Source organism: Moschus berezovskii, chromosome 7 (genome assembly GCF_049115385.1).
Source record: "Moschus berezovskii isolate FMDL1 chromosome 7, NW_MosBer_1.0, whole genome shotgun sequence".
Classification (NCBI taxonomy): Eukaryota; Metazoa; Chordata; class Mammalia; order Artiodactyla; family Moschidae; genus Moschus; species Moschus berezovskii.
Window position 1 is genome coordinate 5,862,036 of NC_142466.1, and position 26,206 is coordinate 5,888,241.

General features: G+C 47.0%; 1 protein-coding gene across 4 annotated transcripts in view; it reads left to right on the plus strand.

Annotated features, from left to right (window-relative positions):
- PALLD (palladin, cytoskeletal associated protein) overlaps positions 1–26,206 on the plus strand; it is a 367,111-nt gene that overhangs the window by 135,955 nt on the left and 204,950 nt on the right. For all 4 annotated transcript variants that reach the window (XM_055427986.2, XM_055427989.2, XM_055427990.2 and 1 more), the window contains one exon: positions 19,949–20,127. In XM_055427986.2, coding sequence (XP_055283961.2) covers positions 19,949–20,127 — 179 coding nt within the window. The remainder of the gene's footprint in view (positions 1–19,948; positions 20,128–26,206) is intronic.

The following is a 26,206-nucleotide window of genomic DNA, read 5'->3' on the forward strand; positions in this document are numbered from 1 at the left end:
TCAGTGTAGGGGACAATCTACTAACATTTGATTTTTTTAGTCAAGTCCCTTTAATCCTTGCTGGGACCATGTTTTTAGGAGGCATGCAGTGAGAACCTTCGCAGACAGAGTCAGGGCGGATGTTTCAAGCCGGGGGCAGGGAGTAGACATGGGGCGGGACGAGCATTCAGCCCTGCCCCGACACGGGACGGTGCCCATAGCTTTGGTCTGAAGTTGCAGCAGCTGGCAGCATTTTAAGTGCAGTGTGTCCAGCCTCATAGCAAAGGCTCAGTGTGCACTCCCTTGTTTCAGCCTTGCAACAGCCTTGTAAGGTGGAGACAGATAGAGTATGGGTCAAAGGCCACAAGAAGTTAATAAGTGACAAAACGATAATGCAGATCTCCTTTATTGTTCTCAGAAGCATGGACTCCTTTTCAGTTTGAAAATGCTATGGGGTTCTGATAGTACCATGCTTTTTGTTAGTTTTCCTTCTTGCTCACTTTTAACATGTTTAATGTGTATGAGGAGTATTTGCTTATGGTAAAAAAAAAAAATCATACAGGAAGCTACAAAATGAAAAGTGAAAATTTTCTAGCTTGCTCAGCATCAGTCTCTCCTCTTAATATAACTAAAAAGCTGTGCATTTCTTGTCTGCCCCCCAGAAGTCTACTGTCCCTTCTCCAATCTGGTGGTTTACTAGACAGACCATGCACTTTTAACAGGTATTTTTAAACCCTGCCTTGTGTGGGATGCCAAAGTTGAATTGCCATTTCCTTTCTCAGGGACACTTAGGGCTACATGAGTGTGTTCCTAATATGTTAAAAAGATGTTATAATGAACATCCATGTACATGTATGTGTCATGTGTCCTATGCCCTTGTATGAGCCTGACTTTCCAGAAATGAAGCCCCCGGGTCAGATGAATGGGAGTCTAAACATTAGTGTTGCCAGATTGTCTTCTTAAAAGGTTACACCAGTCCCTGAGTAGTCCCATATTAGTTACAGTCATTTTCAATGTATAGGAGTGCTTGCTTGTATTTTTCATTGCATCCACTTCTCTTTACACGCTCAAACACTTCCCAGTTGAACACTCTTGACCCTGGCCTCTGCCACCTCCTCCACGAAGAGTCCTGCACACCTTCCGTGTACCATGTGTGTGTCACAGCTGCAGAGCACAACAGTGCTTCCCGAACACCCCGTTCTTTCCTCCTTCACAGGCAGTGTGTATGTTCTGATGATATTATTTGCTAAGTTTATAAAATACTTACAAACGGCTTTCCAAAGATGAAATGATAGAGTCCCAATTTTGAACAAGCAGATTCTCTACCCCAGGGAGTGGGGGGAGGCCTTCTCAGGATCGTAATTTTAGTTCAATAAGTGCAGTTCAGAGATTGATGCAAGAAGGCATTAGGTTCAAGAGTGAAGTCAATTTTTCCTGAAGTTAGGAATAAGTCTGTAAATTCTGGTTATATGAACCGCTGAAGAATTATTGCACAGGGGTCAATAAATCATGTGCAAAGTTGTGTTAGAACCATTCTGTCTCCTCAGATTGTTAGTTACAATTACATTATTAGGCTCCAGAGTGTTGGACAAACTCATTCTTTTAGCTTTAACATTGCAGCAAACGACCTGGCAACAGATTTAACATTTTTCTTTGAAATGTCTAAGATTAACTCTTTAGTCATTGGCTGAAAATCTCTTTATAATCCTACCAGAATGCTAGAGCTATTAAATACTTTGAGTTCTTAGTCACTTAGAAGTCATAATGATACTTTTCAGAGGAAGAGGTTGGGGAGAGGAGGAATCGCTACTCCTCTCCTCTGTGGCAGGGGTCCAGTTCAAGAGATGGGAGGTCATGATGACGAATGTCTGTGTATTATGTGTACTGATCACAGGTACACATTTTGCATCCTATTCAGGAGAGTTACTTTCGAACAAAAAGTGAAAACTTAAAGATAGCGATTTGGCACAATGACCTAAGGGGCTGATTTTCCTTTAGTTTTGTTGTTTTCCCTCAGCACTGAGAATGGACAGCATATGCCAGGACAGAGGGGGGTGGGACCCTCTGCACAGAAGCTGAAAGGCTGAGAAGTTGCTGTGTTGGTGGAGGGACAGTGGGGACTGAGCTTGTGAAACACACACATGCGCACATATACACACACTCCTGTAGCGAATACAGACAAAAGTTGGGATTTTGTTACAAAAAGGGTGGTATGACTTCTCCAAGAAGTGTGGGAAAAATAAGGATGATATAAACAATGAAGGGAATGTGTAGGATATTCAGAAAGCCATCAAAGAATCATTGCAAAATAAATTCCATGACAATTGTTCTTCAGTTAAATGGCAAACATTTGTAAGTCTCTTCAGAACTCTCAAATGCTCTTTTGAAAAAGTAAACGACACCTCACTGGACTTGAATTTGCGTATGTGATGTCCTAAGACACATCTTTAAAGTTGTAGGCTCTGCACTGGTGCAACAAGGCTAAAACACGGGCCTCAGCAAAAGAGAATCGGAAACTCCAGCTTGTGTTAGTTGCTTCGTCGTGTCCCACTCTTTGTGACCCCGTGGACTGCAACCCGCCAGGATCCCCTGTCCATGGGGTTCTCCAGGCAAGAATACTGGAGTGAGTTGCCATGCCCTTCTCCAGCGGATCTTCCCAACCCAGGGATCGAACCTGCATCTCCTGCATTGGCACGTGGGTTCTTTACCATCTGAGCCACCAGGGAGGCCTCCAGTACACATCAAATAGACAAGGAATATGACTAAGTTTTGAAAACCTTTATTTTAAAGGAAATGCTCAATGTCACCTGTTGACCCACGTTTTTGTACAAAGTATGAAATTGTTTTTTAAAAAGATTGTATGGTGCAAACTGTTTAGAAACTAGGAAACATAGCATTTTGCGTGTGTGAGTTTTTGTGGGCAGGGATCCTGAATGTGTTCATGTATCCCCAGTGAACCATCCTAATTAAAAAGCACCCAGAAAGCTCATTATTGTGATTCCATTAGGCTAATCTCGTCAGTGTATCATAATCAAGAGGATTGTGCCATTCTTCAGCGTTCAGCACAGCAGATTTAGACCTTCTCTCCCACTCTCCTTCATCAGCTGTCGATCCATTGTTTGCTGAGAGAAAGGCTGTTAGGCCCAGTCTTCCTAATCTCCCAACCACTTACCCATCCAGTTCTTGGATCTTTTCTTTAAGATCCCTGCCACCTATTCCTCCAGCGTCAATAGATCTCATGACAAGGAACTCAGGAGTTCACATCTGTCAGTTTTATCTCTGGGCACAGGGAATCGTTTTAGCCATAAGAAGCTTCTGGGAACTTTTTCAGATCCTGAAAAATTGACCTGACCTCGTATGTGGGCAAGTGTTTTTAAGACCAGCTTCATACAAGGTGGAAAAGCTGGGCCGATGAAGCATTACGGGACAGTGTGATTATTCTTAGCAAAGGAATTGAGAGGAAACATGCGTGTGGCACAGCGTTTATGTGTAGCTCAGGTGTTGGAGGAGACTCTAGAGAGTCCCTGGGACTGCAAAGACATCCAGCCGGTCCATCCTAAAGGAGATCAGTACTGGGTGTTCATTGGAAGGACTGATGCCGAAGCTGAAACTCCAATACTTTGACCACCTGATGTGAACAGCTGACTCATTGGAAAAGACCCTGATGCTGGGAAAGGTTGAGGGCAGGAGGAGAAGGGGACGACAGAGGGTGAGATGGTTGGGTAGCATCCCCGACTCAATGGCCATGAGTTTGAATAGACTCTGGGAGTCGGTGATGGACAGGGAGGCCTGGCGTGCTGCGGTTCATGGGGCCACAAAAAATCGGACACGACTGAGCGACTGAACTGACGGACTGACTGACAGACCCTGCACCTGTCTGCAGCGCATGGTGAGCTCCTGTCTCCTCAGTATGGGTGAATCACTAGGATGCTAGGTAGTAAAGAAGGGCTTTCTCATGAGGTACAGACTTGAAAGGACAGAGCGGGCTTCTGGTCACTCTTCCTGTCTCACGCAGTTCTTGGGAGCCAGAGGCCACATGCTCCTGATGGCCCCGTCATGTCCTGGCTCTGCGAACCAGAATCCGGCACACGACAAGTTTCAAGAACACTGTTAAAGAACACAGTGTGTCCTGTGCAGCACACACAAGGAGGCCTTGTCAGCAGTGACAGGTTTTAACTGCAAAGGACGCATATTTATTTGCTGTGTAAGCAAAGGAACTGTTACCATGTTCTGTAACTAGTAAATATCACACACTGAAGCCTTATTCCCTCCCCCAACCAATACCTCATACTGGTTTTAGAGTTTTCGTCTTGATTTGTCTTTTGCCAAGCACTTGGAAAAAGTGCTTTTGAAGCTGGTTTTCACAGACTGTGTGTTGTGTGATTACAGTAGCTTTGGGACAGGTGGAATATAAACTCTAAATGGTGGAATATAGCAGGTGGCTGAGGGGCTCTAATTGTCTGAAAGCTTTTTCATTCTAAAAGTCCATCTGTTTTTCAAAGAGAAGGTTTCTAGTCTGTATCCAAGCCTAACATTAATTTTAATATTTTTGAAACATGTAGCCTGTTGGAATGAAATGCCAGCTGCCAGTAATTTGCTCTGAAAACCACTGCAGTGGAACCTGCCACTTTGTTCGTTGTTCAGATAGCCACATAAAATGAGGTGTGGCCGGCCCGCCCTGCAGCAGCTCTACCAGCTTGGAGCTGAGCTGGGGCTCCCCTGGAGAACAGAACACAGTCTCTGCAGACTCTGAGGCAGTATTCACTCCAGCTTGTTGGAGGAGGGCAGTTGCTCCTGAGGGGTCACCTGTTTGGCTGGAGCAGACAGGTAACTGACACAGTGTTTCTGGGCTGTGGAAGGCTCTTCCCCAAAGTCCATTCCAGGTGTGTGTCTGACGCTTAATCCAGAGTGGTATGTGATTGTATATGTGTGTGTGGTTGTGTGTATGTGCAGTTATGTGAGTATGGTTGTGCATGAGTGTGTTTGGTTATGTATATGTGGTTGTGTGTGAATGTGTGGTTGTGTATGTGTGTATAGTTGTGGTTGTGTGCTTATGAGTGGTTGTGTATGAATGTGTGTGGTTGTATGTGTGTGGTTGTGTATGAATGTGTGTGGTTGTGTGTGGGTTTGTGGCTGTGAGTATTTGTGATTGTGTGTGTAGGTTTTGTGTGTGTGTGTTTGTGATTGTGTGTGGTGGTTGTGGCTGTGTGGTTGGAGTGGTTGTGTGTGTGGTGGTTGTGGCTGTGTGGTTGGAAGTGGTTAGGGGTGTGTATGTGCAGTTATGTGTGTATGTTGTGTATGAGTGTGTGTGGTTGTGTGTAGTGGTTGTGGTTGTGTGAGTGCTTGTGATTGTGTGTGTAGGTTTTGTGTGTGCATGGTTGTGATTGTGTGTAGTGGTTGTGGCTGTGTGGTTGGAGTGGTTGTGTGTGTGTGTGGCTGCATGTGATTTGTGTGGTGGTTGTGGCTGTGTGGTTGACGGTGGTTGGGGGTGTGTGTGTGTGTGTGTGACCCATGCAGAAGGCATCCTGGTCTGGGTTACGAGATGGGAGGCGGGCACAGGCCTCAAGCTGACCCGTGAGCACTGAGCTGCACTGCTGACCTCTCACGACCAGACTGTTTCCCTGTAAGCTGGCTTCTGCACACACTGCTGGAAGGCATGCAGGGTGAGCGCCAGGGTCGGCAGTGGGATGTGGGGCAGGTGGCCTTGCCAGGAGTACCCCAGGAAAAGCTTGCCCTGCAGGCCCACGTGTGCATAGGGTCCCTGCCAGGCCAGCGTGCACAGGAACTTAACTCACACGCACTCTGCTTTCTGTGTGTCCGAGGCTCCTCAGGTGCACGTCGGCCTCTTGGAGGTTCCGGAGGCTGGGATAAGGTTCAAGGTGCGGGAGGCTGCCTCCCCTGTCTGGCTGAGGCTCCTTGGGGACGCAAGAGAGAAGGAAGGTCTTTCTCCCCTAATGGTGCACGTTTCCAAACAGGTGCGCCCCCCGCCCCCCAGCACCATCAAGGCCAGAAGCTGAGGCACAGGTCAGACACTGGGGTGAGCAGGGGTGACAGCTCCTGGACCTTGACCTTGGGAGGCATGTGCCCCTGCCGCAGGAGCGTCTTCTTGGCCTTACTCGTCAGACACCGACTCTGGGCCCTGTGGGAGCGGGGCGGCGAGGACGCGGGAGGGCCAGCTGCCCTGCGCCTGCCGTGCTCTTAGTCCTCAGGGTCCCCTAGTTCTGAGGCGATCCTTGCGTGGAACGGACCCACTGCAGAAGCACGAGCCAGCTGAGGCTGCTCCTCTGGGTCCGGTGAGGCGTCTCCTGCCCGGGCTCCCAGGCTCAGAACGTAGCCCGAGTTACCAGGCAGGTAGGTCTGAAGCGGCCTGTCGGGTCATGCTGAGCTTCGTGCTTGCATAGACAACTGCTGAGGAGGAACCTGTTTTCTCAGCTGGGATCCGTGAGTGAGCAGCAGGAGGGTTGGGGCCTCTCTCCTTTCCTGCTCCTCATGTCACTGTCGGGGAGTTAGTGGGGAACTGGGTGACCATTCAGCCCAGCCTGTGTCCACCTCACACTGGTCCTTCGGCCCGATTCTCAGCGCGTGTGTTCTGTGGTCCAGTAGGATGGCCATCCTTCTGTCTGGAAAGTGCACGTTGGCCCAGAGTTCTAAAAAGTTCTGTAGTGAAGACAGATGTTGAACTCTGTTTCCCCTGGTGATCCATAAACCTATCTGGCCCCAGAATCCTTTTCAACGGTATCTGCCCACTGGCAGCAGAACTAGTTTCTAGGGACACCTTGGAGGAGACCCAGACAAGGAAACTCAGCCCTGAAGAGAGAAGGACCAGGTCTCCTTCAGCTGGGCTGGTCTGTGGAGCAGGTGGAACCAGAATCAGACTACGGCCTGCCAACCCTAGGCCTCTAACTAATTCCACAGTGTGGAACTGATTAGAAGCAGCCTGAGAGTTTAACAGCTCCTGGCAGCACACAGACGTGGTGTGGGTCCTGCTTGCCGGTTTTCAGAGTTGTCTCAGGACCATGATTAAACATCTGTCTGCACACAGCATCCAGACGTGAGGCGACCTCTCACGGTCAGAACAAGACAAGGTCAGATCATTTTCTAGGTTCTGTTTGATCTGAGCTCTTTGGTCCTCCTCTGTTTTAATCTTCCCATCTTGGGAGACAAAGTGATGATTAGAGGTAAGAATTGTTCGATTTGAGTCTGGTTTTGGTTCAGAATCTATTTTATCATTTCCTGAGCTTTGAATTTCAAGACATCAATCTATTTATTGGTCTCTTTTGGGCTATAAGGTTAAAGTACATCTGTTGTCCACACAGATTTAGCTGTTGGCCCTTGAGCTAGGCGGTCATGAAATTATAGCCACAGTAAATTTAGCCAAGGACTAACTTCACTTTGGTCTGCCTATAAATCCAGTTGACAGAATAAACATGGTGTGTCTTGCGGTTCATGTGAACACATGTAAAGAATTAAGAAATCTTTGGTGACAAGACAAAAAATGCTCTGTAAAAGTTAATTGCCGCTTAACTGAAGATGCATAAAATGGGATGTCTGCGGCCAGCCTGCCTGTGAGCTCAGCATGAGCGAGGTTCGTCTTGGGCAGAGGTTGCCGGTTCCATGTTTGTGACGCTCCACCTCAGGACAGAGCACTGCCCTTCCTTAGGGAGCAAGGGCTCCTGGAAAACAGTCATTGCTGAACCACGCCTGTCTCTGGGCTCCTCCCCACCCTTGATTTCCACTCTGTTAGCATTAGAGAAACTGCTTCCTTGGTTTACTCCACAAGGCCGTGTGGCTGCTTGAGCTTTGAAGGGACTGCTGTGATTTGCCAGCATGCGGTCACCACAGCCGGGCTTACCAAGAGGCTCAGTGGCAAAGAACGTGCCTGCAATGCAGGAAATGCAGGTTTGCTCGCTGGGCCAGGAAGATACCCAGGAGGAGGAAATGGCCACTCACTCCAGTATTCTTGCCTGGAGAGTTCCATGGACAGAGGGGTGGTGGGCTGCAGTCCATGGGGTCCCAAAGAGTCGGGCACAGCTGAGCAGTGGAGCACACACAAACGATCACCACACACTTTTCTGAGAAGTACAGATCAGTGGAGTTGAGAAGCAAAGCAGAAATCTTTGAGCATAACTCGTCTTCCCCTTGAGCCTAAGGAAACTGCCTTATAAGAGAAAAGGAGAACTCAACAATTTTTAAAGGTTTGTATTTCATAAGCTCTCATTATTTCAATTAACTGACTTCAGAGAATTAACCGTTTTCCTTGTCCGAGTTGGGGGATATTAGTCAAGATCCACTGATGAGACTTTGTAAGTTTAATAAGTCAGATTTGTTCTTTTTAAAAACCACATGTTTAAAATTCAGGATGCAGAAAATTTCCATGACACATCACTGTGGTACAAAAAATAAGAAAACCCCAAAAAAAGGTCAGTTCCTAAAATATATATTTCCTTTCAAGTGATAGTATTAGAACAGATACTAGTCAGTGTGGAAGTTGAGTGGTGCCATATGTGGTTTTTTTAACATAAACTATCCATCTCCCATGCTGAGAAGTATAAACTCTGCTTGGCCAGTGGATTTGTTAGTTCCTCTCATTTAGCAGTTGGATTTATTGTCGTAAAGATCAGCACTGTTCCCCAGTCTTGGAGGACTGGTGTTCTGAGCTTTCCCAGACGTACAGCCAGCTTCAGTGTGCCGCTCTGAGGCTGGCTGCCAGGTGCCCAGGGCAGAAGGGCAGGAAACGGGGGAGGTGAGCCTCACACTGTCCAAGATGGAAACTGCTGGTGGTCCCCAAAGGAAGCCGCTTGCTCAGAAGCAGCTGCAGTGCCCCTGATGTGACTTATCCTCCTCCCCACTCCCTTCCCAACCAGAGGCTTCCCAGGGCTGCAGTCACATTCAGGCCCTCTCTGCCAGCATCATACTCAGGCCAAGTCAGGCTTACAGCTCACCTCCCCTTGAAACATAGAAAGTGAACAATTAAATAGTGAGCTTTTCTGGGTAAAACACCTTCTCAAATTTCAGTCCTCCCACATCCTGCAGTGCCATAAGAGAAACCTTGAATTTCTGGCACTGTCCCATGTTTAGGCTGGAAAACAGACATTTTGCAACAAAAAGAAATATACGAGTATTTATATATTAAAACATTGCTGATTTCAAAATCCCAGCACAGAATAATGTGAAGAAACATGCCATTTTACAGAGCTCTAATTACTACAATCCTTTTTTCCTATGTGTTATAATCCTTTTTGAGTAAAAGGAAAAACTTCAAGACTCACAAAGTCCGTCAATATAATCCCGTCTCTAATAAATTAATTTCAGCCCAAGTATTCTATCCAGAGCAAGATGAATCTATTCAGTCCTCCAGGTGGAAAAATCCCATGAGCAACCTTACTACTTAGCTTGTCCCTTGCTTGCTTCGCTTCAGTCGTGTCCGACTCTGCGACCCCATGGACTATAGTCCACCAGGCTCCTCTGTCCATGGGATTCTCCAGGCAAGAACACTGGAGTGGGTTGCCATGCCCTCCTTCAGGGGATCTTCCCAACCCAGGGATTGAACCTGCATCTCTTAACATCTCCAGGGTTGGCAGGCAAGTTCTTTACCACTAGCGCCACCTGGCATGGGGAGGGGAGAGCCCCAGAACAAGCTGAATCTGTAAGTGAGAAGCTATAACGAATCTTGGGGCTTTTCTGGTGGCTCAGAGGTAACAAATCTGCCTGCAATGCAGGAGACCCGGGTTCAGTCCCTGGGTGGGGAAGATCCCCTTGGGAAGGGAATGGCAACCCACTCTAGTATTCTTGCTGGAGAGTGCTATGGACAGAAGAGCCTGGCAGGCTACAGTCGCTGGGGTCACAAAGAGTTGAACACGACTGAGTGACTAAGCATACAATACAAAGCAATTTTTAAAGATTTTTGAAGTGGTTCCTATTTCCATGTGCTGGAAAAACCTAATTTCATCAGATGAGTCAATGCCTATAGTCGGTTACTTCTCTGTTTTCCCTACTACTAGTTTTCTCATGAGATGAGAAACCCAGTTAATCTGTTGTCAGTTCAGTTGCTCAGTTGAATCCAACTCTTTGTGACTCCGTGGACTGCTGCACACCAGGCCTCCCTGTCCATCACCAACTCCTGGAGACTACTCAAACTCATGTCCATTGAGTCAGCGATACCATCTAACCATCTCATCCTCTGTCATCCCCTTCTCCTGACTTCAATCTTTCTCAGCATCAGGGTCTTTTCAAATGAATCAGTTCTTCACATCAAATGGCCAAAGCATTGGAGTTTCAGCATCAGCATCAGTCCTTCCAATGGATATTCAGGACTGATCTCCTTTAGGATGGACTGGTTGGATCTCCTTGCAGTCCAAGGGACTCTCAAGAGTCTTCTCCAGCATCACAGTTCAAAAACATCAATTCTTCTGTGCTTAGCTTTCTTTATAGTACAACTCTCACATCCATACGTGACCACTGGAAAAACCATAGCTTTGAGCAGACGGACCTTTGTTGGCAAAGTAATGTCTCTGCTTTTTAATATGCTTTCTAGGTCGGTCATAACTTTTCTTCCAAGGAGCAAGTGTCTTTTAATTTCATGGCTGCAGTCACCATCTGCAGTGATTTTGGAGCCCATGAAAATAAAGTCTGTCACTGTTTGCATTGTTCTATTTGCCATGAAGTGATGGGACCAGATACCATGATCTTAGTTTTCTGAATGTTGAGCTTCAAGCCAACTTTTTCACTCTCCTCTTTCACTTTCATCAAGAGGCTCTTTACATCTTCGCTTTCTGCCATAAGGGTGGTGTCATCTGCATATTTGAGGTTATTGATATTTCTCCTGGCAATCTTGATTCCAGCTTGTGCTTCTTCCAGCCCAGTGTTTCTCATGGTGTACTCTGCATATAAGTTAAATAAGCAGAGTGACAATATACAGCCTTGATGTACCCCTTTCCCAATTTGGAACCAATCTGTTGTTCCATGTCCAGTTCTAACTGTTGCTTCCTGACCTGCATACAGATTTCTCAGGAGGCAGGTCAGGTGGTCTGGTATTCCCATCTCTTTCAGAATTTTCCACACTTTGTTGTGACCCACACAGTCAAAGACTTTTGCATAGTCAATAAGGCAGAAATAGATGTTTTTCTGGAACTCTCTTGCTCTTCTGATGATCCAGTGGATGGTGCCAATTTGATGTCTTGTTCCTCTGTTTTTTCTAAATCCAACTTGAGCATCTGGAAGTTCAAGTTTCACGTACTGTTGAAGCCTGGCTTGGAGAATTTTGAGCATTACTTTGCTAGCATGTGAGATGAATGCAATTATGCGGTAGTTTGAGCATTCTTTGGCATTGCCTTTCTTTGGATTGGAATGAAAACTGACCTTTTCCAGTCCTGTGGCCACTGCTGAGTTTTCCCAATTTGCTGGCATATTGAGTGCAGCACTTTCACAGCATCCTCCTTTAGGATTTGAAATAGCTCAACTGGAATTCCATCACCTCCACTAGCTTTGTTCCTAGTGATGCTTCCAAAGGCCCACTTGACTTTGCATTCCCAGATGTCTGGCTCTAGGTGAGTGATCACACCATCATGATTATCTGGGGTGTGAAGATCTTTTTTGTACAGTTCTTCTGTGTATTCTTGCCACGTCTTCTTAATATCTTCTGCTTCTGTTAGGTCCCTACCATTTCTGTCCTTTATCGAGCCCATCTTTGCATGAAGTGTTCCCTTGGTATCTCCAATTTTCTTGAAGAGATCTGTAGTCCTTCTCATTCTATTGTTTTCCTCTATTTCTTTGCATTGATCACTGAGGAATACTTTCTTATCTCTCCTTGTTATTCTTTGGAACTCTGCATTCAAATGGGTATATCTTTCCTTTTCTCCTTTGCCTTTAGCTTCTCTTGTTTTCATAGCTATTTGTAAGGCCTTGTCAGACAACCATTTTGCCTTTTTGCATTTCTTTCTCTTGGGGATGGTCTTGATCCATTTCTCCTGTACAACGTCACAAGCCTCCGTCCATAGTTCTTCAGGCATTCTGTTTGTCAGATCTAATCCCTTGACTGTATTTGTCTGTACAGTGGTCAGCTTCTATTGTCTGTACCGTGGTCAGCTTTTATGTTGGAATTTAAGTACAGGGAGCCCTTTGCTGGTTGAATTAATAATTGGTTGATGAGGGAATGAATGAGTGAGATTACATCTGCTAGCCTGTTTACATTTTATTCCTAATTAATACAGGCTTATTTTCATACCCTGTTTATGGCCTCAAAGTTTGACAGCCGGTCTCAACTGGCTTACTCTGACTTGAGCAAGTCTAAATACTTTTGATTGGAGATTTACCATGCTCTCTGAGGTTCAAGGTTCGCTCCTCAGCAGCTGTGGTATAGCAATGACATAGTTGCTTAGTGACTCCACCAAGATTAGAGGAAGAACCAGGAAACTTCATTACAGCTTGTTTCTATCCATAGTTTTAAAAGCTTGATGAAAGAGGAAACTAAAAATATTGAAGACGATGAAAGACACAGTTGAAGACAGTTGAAACACACAATTGTCTGTGTTTAATTGTCAATGTTTTATGGCTAAATGAGAGCTGCCTGTATCTTCAGTACGGTAACAAACCACTTCACAAGGTGGATGGCAGATGAAACGAGGCCATGTTTGCAGAGCATGTAGCATGCAATAGGCATTTAATAAAGATTCATGCTCTTTCCATTAATTTGTATCAGATAAGCTCTTAAAAGCTATCATGGCTCCCAAATCTTCTATCATCTCCTCATCCTGTGAGATGGTATGGCATGTTTTACCCATTTTATACTAGCAGCTTAGTGTTATGCCAGAAGCTGAGACTTGGAGGTACAGAATGGGTGTGTAGGTAGTCGACTGTGATTTCCCAGTACACTGTCCACTGTCCTGTCCACTGAGAAAGTGGCTTCCAGGTGTTAGAAACGGGATGAGAACACAAGCGGACGTCCTTCAGCGGAATTCTCCCCAAGCAGGCGCTAAGCCCAGGTCACGTGTCCACAGGCTGCCTCTGCACCCGGCCCTCTGTCCACCCTCTCCTCCTAATGAAGAGAGGTGCTTTCAGGATCTGGAGGAAAACCAGTGTATTTTCTGGAAGGAGACCGAGGTGAGGATGGCAGGGGTGTTTCATTGCAGACTTGCACCTCGGTTGTTGTGTGACCTGCCACCGCAAGGCACTAGGTTTCATTGGCTGAGGACACTGTAACCCTTAGTTTCATTGGCTGAGGACATTGTAATCCTTAGTTTCATTGGCGGAGGACACTGTAACCCTTCGTTTCATTGGCTGAGGACACTGTAACCCTTAGATTCATTGGCTGAGGACACTGTAATCCTTAGTTTCATTGGCGAAGGACACTGTAACCGTTAGTTTCATTGGCGGACGACACTGTAACCCTTAGTTTCATTGGCTGAGGACACTGTAATCCTTAGTTTCATTGGCGAAGGACACTGTAACCCTTAGTTTCATTGGCGGATGACACTGTAACCCTTAGTTTCATTGGCTGAGGACACTGTAACCCTTAGTTTCATTGGCTGAGGACACTGTAACTCTTAGTTTCATTGGCTGAGGACACCTTTAGTGACGTCTGCCTCAGGACGTGAGGGGACAGAGTGTCACACCTGAGCTGTATCTCCCCGCCCCCCACACACCTTTATTGCACCGATTTTGTGCATTTACGCTGTAGCTTAAGCTGTGCTAGCAACAAAAATTTAATGGAGGGTGACTTTAAGGTCAGATGGAATCAACAGACTTAGTCTTTTGCCAGGATGCTGTGACTGTGACAGTACTCTATGGATTAGTGGAAAACAGTCCATTTTCTAGATGGGAAAGTAAGCCATAAATGTATTAGGCCTCAAATAATGGTATAAAGATGTGTGACAACACAGAGGGTAGGAAATTATATAATATCAATTGCCAAGTGAATAATGCTATAAATTTTGCATTGTAGAGGAGAGAGAAACAATACAGTTTCACAAGCACTTGTGTGCAGAGGGTCAGAGATTAAGACACGCAGTTTGGTATCTGTGCTCAGGAAGCGTGGCCCTCAGGGGAGAGCCAGGGCCCTGTGATTGGGCTGGCATGGCCCACTCGTGACAGACCAGATTTTCCGCCCCTTATGTGTGTGTGTGAATCTCCAGGGTCCAAGCTGTCTCAGTGGGTTTGGGGTGAGGTTCTAGATTTTGCATTGTTTTAAATTTAGTTATTATTTTTAAACTTTGTATTAAAGTATGTTAATGTTGTGTTAATTTCTACTGTACAGTCAAGTGATTCAGTTATATGTGTGTGAATATATATACACACACATATTTTATGTTCTTTTCTATTATGGTTTATCCCAAGGTGTTGAATATAGTTCTCTATGCTGTATAGTAGGACTTTGTGGTTTATCCATTCTGTGTGTCAAAGCTTACATCTTCTAGTCCCACCCTTCAAATCCAGCCCTCCAGCAGCCCCTGCCCCTTGGCAACCACAGCTCTGTTCTCTCTGTCCAGGGTTCTGTTTCTGTCATGTAGATAGGTTCATTTGTGTCATATCTTAGATCCCACATGTAAGTGATACCACACGGCATCTGTCTTTCCCTCTGTGACCTGACTTAGTATGATCATGTCTAGGTCCATCTGTGTTGCTGCAAATGGCATTGTTTCATTCTTCTTGTGACTTAGCAGTGTTCCTCTGTATATATGCACCACATCTTCTCTGTCCATTCATCTGTGGGTGGACATTTAGGGTCGCAGTAGGTGAATATTGCTGCAGTGAATGTTGCACTGTATGCCTTCTTTGGAATTAGAGCTTCCTCTGGATATATGCACAGGAGTGGGGTTGCTAGATAATAGTTAGCTCTATTTTTACTTTTCTCAGGAACCTCCAGAGATACTGCATTTCTAACAAGTTCCCAAATGGTGCTGATGCTGCTGGCCCAGGGATCATAGTTTTCCTATAAAATCCAGATGGTAACTGTTTCAGGGTTTGGGGGCCATGCAGTCTGTCCCAACGACCCAGGTGTTGCTGCAGCATGAAGGCAGCCATAGACACTGGGTGAGTGCAGGGGCATGGCTGTGAGCACCTAAAACTTCAGTTGCTCAGTCGTGTCTGACTCTTTGTGACCCCATGGACTGCAGCATACCAGGCCTCCCTGTTGTACATCACCAAATCCCAGAGCTTGCTCAAACTCATGTCCATCGAGTCAGGGATGCCATGCAACTATCTCATCCTCTGTCGTCCCCTTCTCCTGCTGCCCTCAATCTTGCCCAGCATCAGGGTCTTTTCTGATGAGCCAGATCTTCACAACAGGAGGCCAAAGTATCAGTCCTTCCAATGAATATTCAGGACTGATCTCATTTAGGATGGACTGGTTGGATCTTGCAGTCCAAGAAACTCTCGAGTGTCTTCTTCAACACCACAGTTCAAAAGCATCAATTCTTTGGTGCTCGGCTTTCTTTATGGTCCAACTCTCACATCCATATATGACTACTTGAAAAACCATAGCTTTGACTAGACAGACCTTTGTGGACAAAGTAGTGTTTCTGCTCTTTAATATGCTGTCTAGGTTGGTCATCGCTTGTCTTCCAAAGAGCAAGCACCTTTTAATTTCATGACTGCAGTCACCATCTGCGGTGATTTTGGAGCTCAAGAAAATAGCCTGTCACTGTTTCCATTGTTTCCCTATTTGCCATGAAGTGATGGGACCGGATGCCATGATCTTAGTTTTTTTTTGAATGTTGAGTGTCAAGTCAGTTTTTTCACTCTCCTCTTTCACTTTCATCAAGAGGTTCTTTAGCTTCTCTTCCTCAAACTTACAGACTCTTAATTAGTCTTCTATGTAACTTCCACATGTCACAAACTATTATTCTTCTGAGTTTTTAATAACCTTTAAAAACATGAAAACAATTTCCTGGCCCAGGGCCATGGGGAGACTGCTGGGGGCCAATAGGCAGTGTGCTGCATGAGATCAGGGTGCCACTCCGCTGGGGTGGCCGGCGGAGCTGTCCCCATGGAACAGGTCTAACCAGGGTGATTAACTGTCATTTCTTTTAAACCTTTGTTGCATTTTTTTCATGCTCCATTGTTCCTCTTACAGTTGGTTCTTATCTTTTTATGGATGGTTAACACACTCGAGGTGATATACAGATACCTAGACTCTGGCTGGTTCTAGAGTCCACGGGGCATGACTCCTCCCAGGGCCTCTGATACTTAGCACAGTGCCATTCACACGGAGGGCACCCAGCCAGCCTGTGCTCTGGAGACTTCGATGTGCTGAAGGTACCCTTCACTTGGCTGTGAGGAGAGTAGCCCCGGGGTGGGATGAACGTAGAGAGCTGCTGAGAGGAGCGGGGAAGCAGGAAACACTTGAGGGCTGCGTAGGGAACAAGCAATCCATGCAGGATTCTGTAGGAGTGTGGTAGAAGGAGCTGGGCCCAGGTTACAGGAAAGCAGACCGTAGAGACTGAAGTTGAGGGGACAGTTCACGTAGGGCAGCGTCACGTGCGCTCACCTGACACGGGCTAGAGAAGGAGTCCTCAGCGTGTCAGCGATGACAAGGTCAATTAGAAGACTTCAGATCAAGTAATACTTAAGCCACAGCCAGTCCTCGGGAGTGAGGACCTGGATTGTGCCCGTGGAGAGAGCAGAGAGGAAGCAGCTAGAAGACGGTTCTAGGCCGGAATGTTCTCCAGGACTTTCTGGAAACAAGAAACCACCAACTGCCCAGAATCAAGGAATACTGCCCTTATCAATTGCCTCAAAAGCAGTATGCCTTGCATTACATGATTGCTCAGTTGGCTGGTTTTTCAAATGGTTTTTAATTCCCAAAGTTATGGCTGCTGTTTTGTAAGTATCCTGGGCTTGTTTTTTGTTTTGTTTTTTAGTATAGTTTCTGTGGTTAATACACTGAATACTAGCAAACCTGCTTCTTTTATTACTTTTCAGTTCAGTTCAGTCGCTCAGTCATGACTGACTCTTTGTGACCCCGTGAATCACAGCACGCCAGGCCTCCCTGTCCATCACCAACTCCCAGAGTTCACTCAAATTCATGTCCATCAAGTCGGTGATGCCATCCAGCCATCTCATCCTCTGTCGTCCCCTTCTCCTCTCACCTTCAATCTTTCCCAGCATCAGGGTCTTTTCAAATGAGTCAGCTCTTCACATCAGGTAGCCAAAGTATTGGAGTTTCAGCTTCAGCATCAGTCCTTTCAATGAACACCCAGGACTGATTTCATTTAGAATGGACTGGTTGGACCTCCTTGCAGTCCAAGGGACTCTCAAGAGTCTTCTCCAGCACCACAGTTTGAAAGCATCAATTCTTCAGCCATCAGCTTTCTTTATCGTCCAACTCTCACATCCATACATGACCACTGGAAAAACTGTAGTTTTGACTAGATGGACTTTTGTTGACAAAGTAATGTCTCTACTTTTTAATGTGCTATCTAGGTTGGTAATAACTTTCTTTCCAAGGAGTAAGCGACTTTTAATTTCATGGCTGCAATCACCATCTGCAGTGATTTTGGAGCCCCAAAAAATAAAGTCTGTCACTGTTTCCTTTGCTTCCCCATCTATTTGCCATGATGTGATGGGACCAGATGTCACAATCTTAGTTTTGTGAATGTTGAGTTTTAAGCCAACTTTTTCACTCTCCTCTTTCACTTTCATCAAGAGGCTCTTTACTTTTTCTTTGCTTTCTACCATAAGGGTGGTGTCATCTGCACATCTGAAGTTACTGATATTTCTCTTGGCAATCTTGATTCCAGCTTGTGCTTCATCCAGCCGAGTGTTTTTCATGGTGTATTCTGCATATAAGTTAAATAAGCAGGGTGACAATATACAGCCTTGACATCCTCCTTTCCTGATTTTGAACCAGTCTGTTGTTCCATATCCAGTTCTAACTGTTGCTTCCTGACCTGCACACAGATTTCTCAGGAGGCAGGTCAGGTGGTCTGGTATTCCCATCTCTTTCAGAATTTTCCACACTTTGCTGTGACCCACACAGTCAAAGGCTTTGGCATAGTCAATAAAGCAGAAATAGATGTTTTTCTGGAACTCTCTTGCTCTTTTGATGATTCAGTGGATGGTGCCAATTTAATGTCTTGTTTCTCTGTCTCTTCTAAATCCAACTTGAGCATCTGGAAGTTCAAGGTTCATGTACTGTTGAAACCTGGCTTGGAGAATTTTGAGCATTACTTTACTAGCATGTGAGATGAATGCAATTATGTGGTAGTTTGAGCATTCTTTGGCATTGCCTTTCTTTGAGATTGGAATGAAAATTGACCTTTTCCAGTCCTGTGGCCACTGTTGAGTTTTCCAAATTTGCTGGCATATTGAGTGCAACACTTTCACAGCATCACCTTTTAGGATTTGAAATAGCTCAACTGGAGTTCTATCGCCTCTATTAGCTTTGTTCATAGTGATTCTTCCTAAGGCCCACTTGACTTTGCATTCCAGGATGTCTGGTTCTAGGTGAGTGATTACACCATTGTGATTATCTGGGTCGTGAAGATCTGTTTTATGTGATTCTTCTGTGTATTCTTGCCACCTCTTCTTAGTATCTTCTGCTTCTGTTAGGTCCCTACCATTTCTGTCCTTTATTGAGCCCATCTTTGCATGAAATGTTCCCTTGGTATTGCTAATTTTCTTGAAGAGATCTCTAGTTTTCCCCATTCTATTGTTTTCCTCTGTTTCTTTGCACTGATCGCTAAGGAAGGCTTTCTTATCTCTCCTTGCTATTCTTTGGAACTCTGCATTCAAATGGTTATATCGTTCCTTTTCTCCTTTGCTTTTTGCTTCCCTTATTTTCACAGCTATTTCTAAGGCCTTCTCAGACAGCCATTTTTCCTTTTTGCATTTCTTTTTCTTGGGGATGTTCTTGATCACTGCCTCTGTCCATAGTGCATCAGGCACTCTGTCTATCAGATCTAATCCCTTGAATCTATTTCTCACTTCCACTGTATAGTCGTAAGGAATTATATTTAGCTCATACCTGAATGGTCTAGTGGTTTTCCCTACTTTCTTCAATTTATTACCTTTGTTTTCAGATTTAATACAGACAGATACCTATAGTATGCTGTCTAAGTGCAGAAAAGTCTAGTCTTCGGTGACATTAAAAGGAGGCTAAATCCAAAGACTTTTCTAGAGCTTCAGACTCAGAGAACCTCTGACACTGATTAGGAGCTAACTGGACAGTTGTCAGTCCTTTCAGTCATTAGCAGACGTTCCTTCATATTTCTTTCAATCTCATTTTGAGGGGAGGGGGTTAGGGAAGCTTCATTTTTTTTTTTTTTTTGGTAAAAATCCTGTTGAGAGTTTAAGGTGTTTAGCGTGTGAGGAGGAACCCTCATGAAAATAGCCCGGCCTCTTGCCGCCTCCCACATCGCAGGCCCAGAGGATGGAAAGGGGTAAGACCAGCAAGAATGAATTGCTGACCACCATGGCCCCTGCCCACACCATGGGGCTGGGTGTGCCACTGGAAGGGTCTCCAAATAGCAGCAGCGGTGTGGGCGGTATTCATCTGCCCAGCTGGCAGCTCAGCAGACACACTGCTGCCCAAGGCCATAGCGTGACCCTCAGTTTCCCTGGACATATCACATCTTTTGAGTACCATGTTCTTGTCACTTTCATACTGTTTTCTAGAGAAGAACAATAGATGAAATTGTAACAGATGAGAGAGGCATTAGTGATAAAAATTTGTAAGACCCTTGGAATTTGTGTTCCTTTCAGTTTGTAACTGGCGCTTTCCCAGCTTGATGATGTCCCTCCGTTCCAGGTTGATGAAATTACAAGACGCTTTATGATGAAGACCCAGGGGAGTGGTCTAGCCATGCATTTCATGGTCCCAGATGTAATAGCGCTCAGTGATGTCAGGAACTCGAGTCTCTTTATCAAGCGAGCGTTTCATTCCGCAGCAGCCCACCTCTCGCTAATGCTTTATTGTTGTAAACATCTTGTTTCCTTCTCTCCCTCCCATCCTGCAACTCCTGTTGGTCGGCAGATGGTTCTGTGAGGGGAGTGAGCTACACAGCAGTCCCGACATCCAGATCCTCTGGGACGGGGGTGACCTCCACACCCTGGTCATCGCCGAGGCCTTCGAGGACGACACAGGACGCTACACCTGCCTGGCCACGAACCCCAGTGGCTCCGACAGCACGTCCGCCGAGGTGTTCATTGAAGGTACCCAGGGGTGCAGGGTGTGGGTGGGAGGGGACCCATCACTTCTTATGAACGTGACTTTCCAACTTCGTGAATCAAACATCAGTTGTCCCGGAAGCTTTATGGGTAAATGAAATTGTTCTGACACTTGGGCATACATCAATGATGTCTGATGTCAGCATTTGTTCTTTTTCATTTAAAACATTTCAGCTACATGAACTTAAATTTAGAACATTAAATATCCGACTTATTTTTAGTTTCTCTGGTAGATAAAGAATGGGAACATACTGAAGTACCAAGTCTGTCAACCAAAGTTCAGCTCTAAAGACTTAGGATATCATTCACGGGAAAGTTCAAGGATTGAATATTTTTTAATATTCTTGTTTTTATTAATTGTAGACCTCTTTCAGTGTCTGACCCTGGATGCCATGGTCTCTAACTTGATTTCACTGAATGTGGTCTTTAGCATGGCAGCCCCCCACACTGCAGTCCTGTTCCGCCTTTGGGGTCCCTGCATAAGCTACTTAACATGGGGAAACACCCCCAGTTACACCAGCCACGTGTGGTCGCGGGTCTGGCTTCAGATTCCGGTGCTGATGGGAGGAGTGTTCTGGGTGGAACCAGATTAAAGAGCCTCCTGGAAAGTGCTGCAGGAAGCTGGATCCTTGCCCCTGTGAAGTCAGGGTGATAGCTTTTTTAAAGCCTGATTTTGGTGTATTTTTACCTCTAGGAATAATTACATGAGATGGGAGAGAATTTCACATGAACTCTTGGGCTCTTCTTATGACTGAATGGAAAGGACGGTTCTGCATTCCTTACTCCATGAGACTCGGGGCATCTCTGTTGTTTCCTGAATCTCGTTGCTGTTGCTGTCAGCGTACAGTATGGGGGTGGTTACCAGGGGCTAGGAAATTTATAGATTCAGAAACCCCAACAAAACCATCCCTAAAAGTGTAACAGCTTACTGGTTGGAAACTGTCTAAATTTCACTGTCTTGTGCATCAGACTTTAGAATGGTACAGAGAAAATTTCAGCTTAAGAACAGTAATGAACTTTTTCTCCTTTTGTTGGCTAGGAACCGGGCACTGGTCTTCATTTCTACGTGGATTATCTCATTTAGTGCTTAGGAAGATCACCCCCTTCTGTGGCTGAGGAGGCTGAAGCTTAGGGAGACTTGTAGAGCTCCAGACCTCACACACTCGGTCTCTCATGCACACAGAAACACAAACACACACTGTCTCTCACAGACACACCCTCACACACATGCACACACACGCACACTCACACACACACACACACACACACACTCTCTCACACACACACACACACTCTCACACACACACCTGAGCCTCAGGGACTAGACCCAGGCAGGGTGAGTCCTTCGTAGCAGCCACAGAGGAAGACACAGTGAACTCAGGATCTTGGGGCCACTTGGTCATCAGCCCATCCAGCACGGGCCTGGGATGTGCGTCTGGAACATCTCAGGACATCAGTGAGCTTTGGGGCAGTGGCCATGTGTTCCCCGAGAGGCCCCTGGAGGGCAGGCAGAGGTCTGGGTCCTGGGTGGGGACCCTTGCTGGACAGGCTAGGCCTGTACCTTTGCTCAGGAATGCTCCAGGAGGGGAAGGGCCTGCCCCCAGCAAGCCTGGAAGACAGCAGAGGTGGCAGGGGAAGTCGGGAGGTCTTTCTGAGGAGTGGCATCCGCCCTCAGTCCCAACTCTGAGAGGAAGTGTTGGAAAGGCCGAGGGGAAGGTGCTCCAGACGTGGGGGCATGGGGGTGTTGCCGCAGGAGCAGCAAGTGTGTCCTGGAGCAGAGGGGCCAGCTGGGCACTGGCCAGCTCACACGGGATGTGGGGCCTTGTGGGCGCCGTCAGCAAGCTGGCCGTTACTCTACATAAAATCATCACTTGTGAAGGTTTACACTGAAAAGTCAGAGTACCCGATTATGTTTTTAAACTGAAGTTTGGCTTGTAATCGGGAGCCCAGTAAGATGCGTGCTGCAGCAGGCCCGAGGAAAGATGGTGGTGCTGGGGAAGCATGCTGTAGACAGAGGGAGAGGCGGTCAGCCTCCCCAGCCACGTGGTGGGGCAGGCGCGGGCCGAGGGGCCATGGCAACCAGCAGACCCAGGGGTTTTGGCTTCACCATTGGTGTGGACGATGTGGCCCGTCAGTGAGATGGGGAGATGGGGAGTTGGGCACAGCAGGGACTGGGTGGCCTGTGTGCATGGCATCTAGACGGCTGAGTGGACACAGGTGGGCAGGGGAACATGTGGGTATAGTTACTGCCTGGGGTGAGGACATGTCCTGGAAGCTTCAGGAGGTAGATGGTGGCCCAGGGCACAGGACCAGATGGACCACGTCTGAGCCGAGGATGACCCCCAACCTGGGTGCTCCAGGACAAGGAGGGGTGCCGGCCAAGGAGCACAAGGGGGGCCCTGAGCGGGCGGAGCAGGTCAGTGTTTGAGGAGGCAGGGAGGGAGAGCCGGCCAACTCGGGCCCCCACTGCAGGAGGTCTCTCGTGAAGGACGAGGATGCACAGCTACGGGTGCTGATGGCGATTTCCACAAGAGGGGCCATGAGCACTGGAGGGACCAGTGCACCGAGGTCCTCGGACTCGGAAGGAAACTTGGGGATGCCTGGGTGGTGCCCGGAGGTCCTGCCCAGACACCACAGGACTGGGGCCGGAATTGGGACCGGAGCGCAGGGTCAGGATACTTTTTGCAGTCTGCTTGGTGGTTTTCATAGCAGAGTTTAACTAGAGTCTGTGTGAAAGACTTCCTTTCCCTGCTGTGAAAATAATCCAAGAGAGAAAACAGACCCTGCAGAGGGAGACAGAGTACGGTGCCTGGGGGCCAAGTCTGGGAAGGGAGAAGGAAATAGACTCCCCCAGCAGTGTGTGGGCAGTGAGGAGCTGCTGTCAGCAATTTCATGGTGGTACCCACATCCGTGGATGCTCAAGTCCCCGACGTTTTTGGCACCACGTTTTTCCACTCTTGTCGTGGAAGACAGTTCTTCGAGGGTTGGGGGGGGTGGTTTGGGGATGATTCAAGTGCGTTACATTTGTTGTGCACTTTCTTCCTGTTAGTATTACGTTGTGATACATAATGAAATAATTACACAGCTCACCATGGTGCAGAATAGGTGGGAGCCCTGAGCTTGTTTTCCGGCAACTGGATGGTCCTATCTCGGGGCAGTGGGAGGGACAGGGACACCCGGAGTGTGTTCTCATGTCCAGTCTACTCCATCTTCTCGTTTTGGTTGCTGTCAGAAAGCCCTGCTTCACAAAGATGGGATGTTGGAAATGGAAGCAGGCTTTTCAGTACTTTTGTAGAAACCTCAGCATATTCCACCTTGACTTTAATCCAGAACGGCTGGGGATTTGAAGTTGTATCAGACGTAATCTTAAGGCTACCATCATTTGCAGTCTCAAGCAGTTGATCCTCTAGCATGGACAAAGTTGATTCACCTGGCCTGTTCACAGATGGGTCATGGGTCCGTTCCCTCCCAGCTCCCGGGTCTTTTGTGGTTGGAAAGTAATGCTCAAACTGCTTTGAAAAGCTGAGATAGGTGATCATGCTCTAGCTGGGAGAAAGAAGGCCGTGGCTCAGTCTCTTTCAGAATCTCTGCTAATGTTTGAATTGTCCAAACTCACTTGCTGCCCTCGTGATTCCAGTTCGTTCTGAACACAGCTAATTCATCTGCCAACTTGAGCACAGCTGAAGTGACAGAACGAGTTCATTGAACAGGTTGAATATGTCACACAAGTGAGCAAGATCTATGACCCACTCTGTGTCACAGGTATGTGCTGCCAGCGGTGACAGTTTCTCTAGAAGAAATCTCTGGAGTGGCTCTCATAACTCAGAGACTGGCCAGGGGCCTGCCTTTAGAAAGCCCTCTCCCTTCTGTGTACAAGAGCAGATGTGTGCGCTTGGTGTTCACCTCCTCACAGGGCTGTGCCAACAGACGTGAGTTCAGGGCATGTAATTTAGTGTGGTAGATCATTTTAATCACATCCTGCAAAGCACTGTTATGTTCGGGTGACATTTTCTGGCTAGCCAGCATTTCTCTGTGGATGACACAGGAGGTAGACATATCCAGAAGTGAAGTCTTTGACCTAGTAGTGAAACCAGAAAGCCTTCCAGTCTTGGCAGTTGCTCCGTCCATGTATATGCCGATACAGTGTATACTGACCCACAGTGACCCACTCCGTTTCCTGATATGTAGTCACTGCAAGACTTAACAGTTCAGCAGCTGTGGTGTTGGCTGGCAACAGAAGTGCATGTAACTCATCCTCTTGCACATCCTCCTGGAAAGCATGTAGCACAGAAACAAGCACTGCTGTCTGTTGCCCACGTCAGCAGACGCGTCAGCCTGGACTGCGTCCCACAGGGACTCAGTAAACCCCCTAACAGTCCTGCCCCACCTCCCTCTGCTGTTTCATCAGCTCGTCTAGTTACCATGCTGGCCAAGGAGGAACACGTGCCACCTTCTGAGCTGCAGCGTCTCCAAAAAGTGCAGGACAGACGTCCTCAGCAGCAGGCGGGATCAGCTCCTCGCCGGTAGTGAAGGGCTTCTTAGCTTGAGCTGTGCGGTTAACCAGTAAGAGTGATGCTCTCAGTGCGGACACATTAGGTGAAGTGGCGATGGCGCCCCACTCCAGTCCTCTTGCCTGGAAAATCCCATGGACGGAGGAGCCTGGTAGGCTGAAGTCCATGAGGTCGCTAAGAGTCGGACACGACTGAGCGACTTCACTTTTACTGTTCACTTTCATGCATTGGAGAAGGAAATGGCAACCCACTCCAGTGTTCTTGCCTGGAGAATCCCAGGGACGGGGGAGGCTGTCTATGGGGTCACACAGAGTCGGACACGACTGAAGTGACTTAGCAGCAGCAGCCCTTCAACAATTGCTTCTGTTTTCTGTGTTCATGTTTTTTCTTTTAAAAAATTCCAAAGGCTTGTCTGTGTTTTAATTAGTTATGCATGCATTTTTGGCTGACCCGGGCCATTGCTGCTGCGCAGGCTTTTCTCTCGCGGTGAGTGGGGCCCTCTCTAGCTGTGGCATGCGTCATCTCACTGTGGCGGTCACTCTTGTTGCAGAGCGTGGCTCTGGAGCGAGGGCTTCAGTAGGGGCAGGGTGGCGAACACCCAGTTACCTGAGCAGGGCGCCCACCCTCAGTAACAGCTGAGAAGCTGCTGTCTGCAGGCAGACAGCCAACTGCAGAGACACGTGTAGTGTGATTCTGTTGGTGCAAATATGTGCACAGATATACAGTCTCCCCTCATCCGAGGTCTTGGGGAAAGTGAAAGCTGCAGTGTAAAAATATTAAACAGAAAGTTCCAGAAATAAACAGTTGACCACTTTTGAATTTTGCGCCACCTGAGCAGTGTTGAGGAGATTGCTCACCTCAGCTTCGGCCCCTGGGCCATGAGTTATCCGTGTCCCGCCTGTCAGTCACCAAAGTTGTCAGTCTGAGGGCCCGGGGCTTGTGTTTACTGACCATAATCTTAGAAAAAATGGCCCCACAGCACCAGGGGAGTGATGCTGGAAGTCTGGACCTGCCACAGGGAAGCCACGCAGGGTTCCTTCAAGTGAAAGGTGAGAGTTAGTGAGAAAAGGGGAGAAAACCATATGCTGAGGCTGCCAAGATGGATGGTGAGAATGACCCTTCAATCCATAAGGTAGTGACAAAGGCAGAAGAAGTCCACATTGCTTTGCTATTATGTGTCAGACCCTAAAATCTGCAGCCAGTGTGTGAAGGCATTGAACTTACACGGTAAGATGTTTTAAGAGAGAGACGCCACAGTCGTAGACCTCCATCGCCATTATAACTGCAGTGCAACCACGCTGTCATGGTTGCTCTGTTTCCCATTGGCTGCTGTGTTCTTCAGCTCTTCCTGTGCCCAAATTGCAAACTGCACTTTATCTCAGGTATGTCTGCATAGGAAAAGTACAATTGACAGGGTTTGGCGCTGTCCGTGGTTTTGGAGTTTGGGCACGTATCCCCCGCTTGTGACAGGGAGGTCCACTGTACGCTTGTTGATACACTCAGTTCATGTGAAAATTACAGCCAGACTGTGAGCATACGCAGGACGGCGGCAG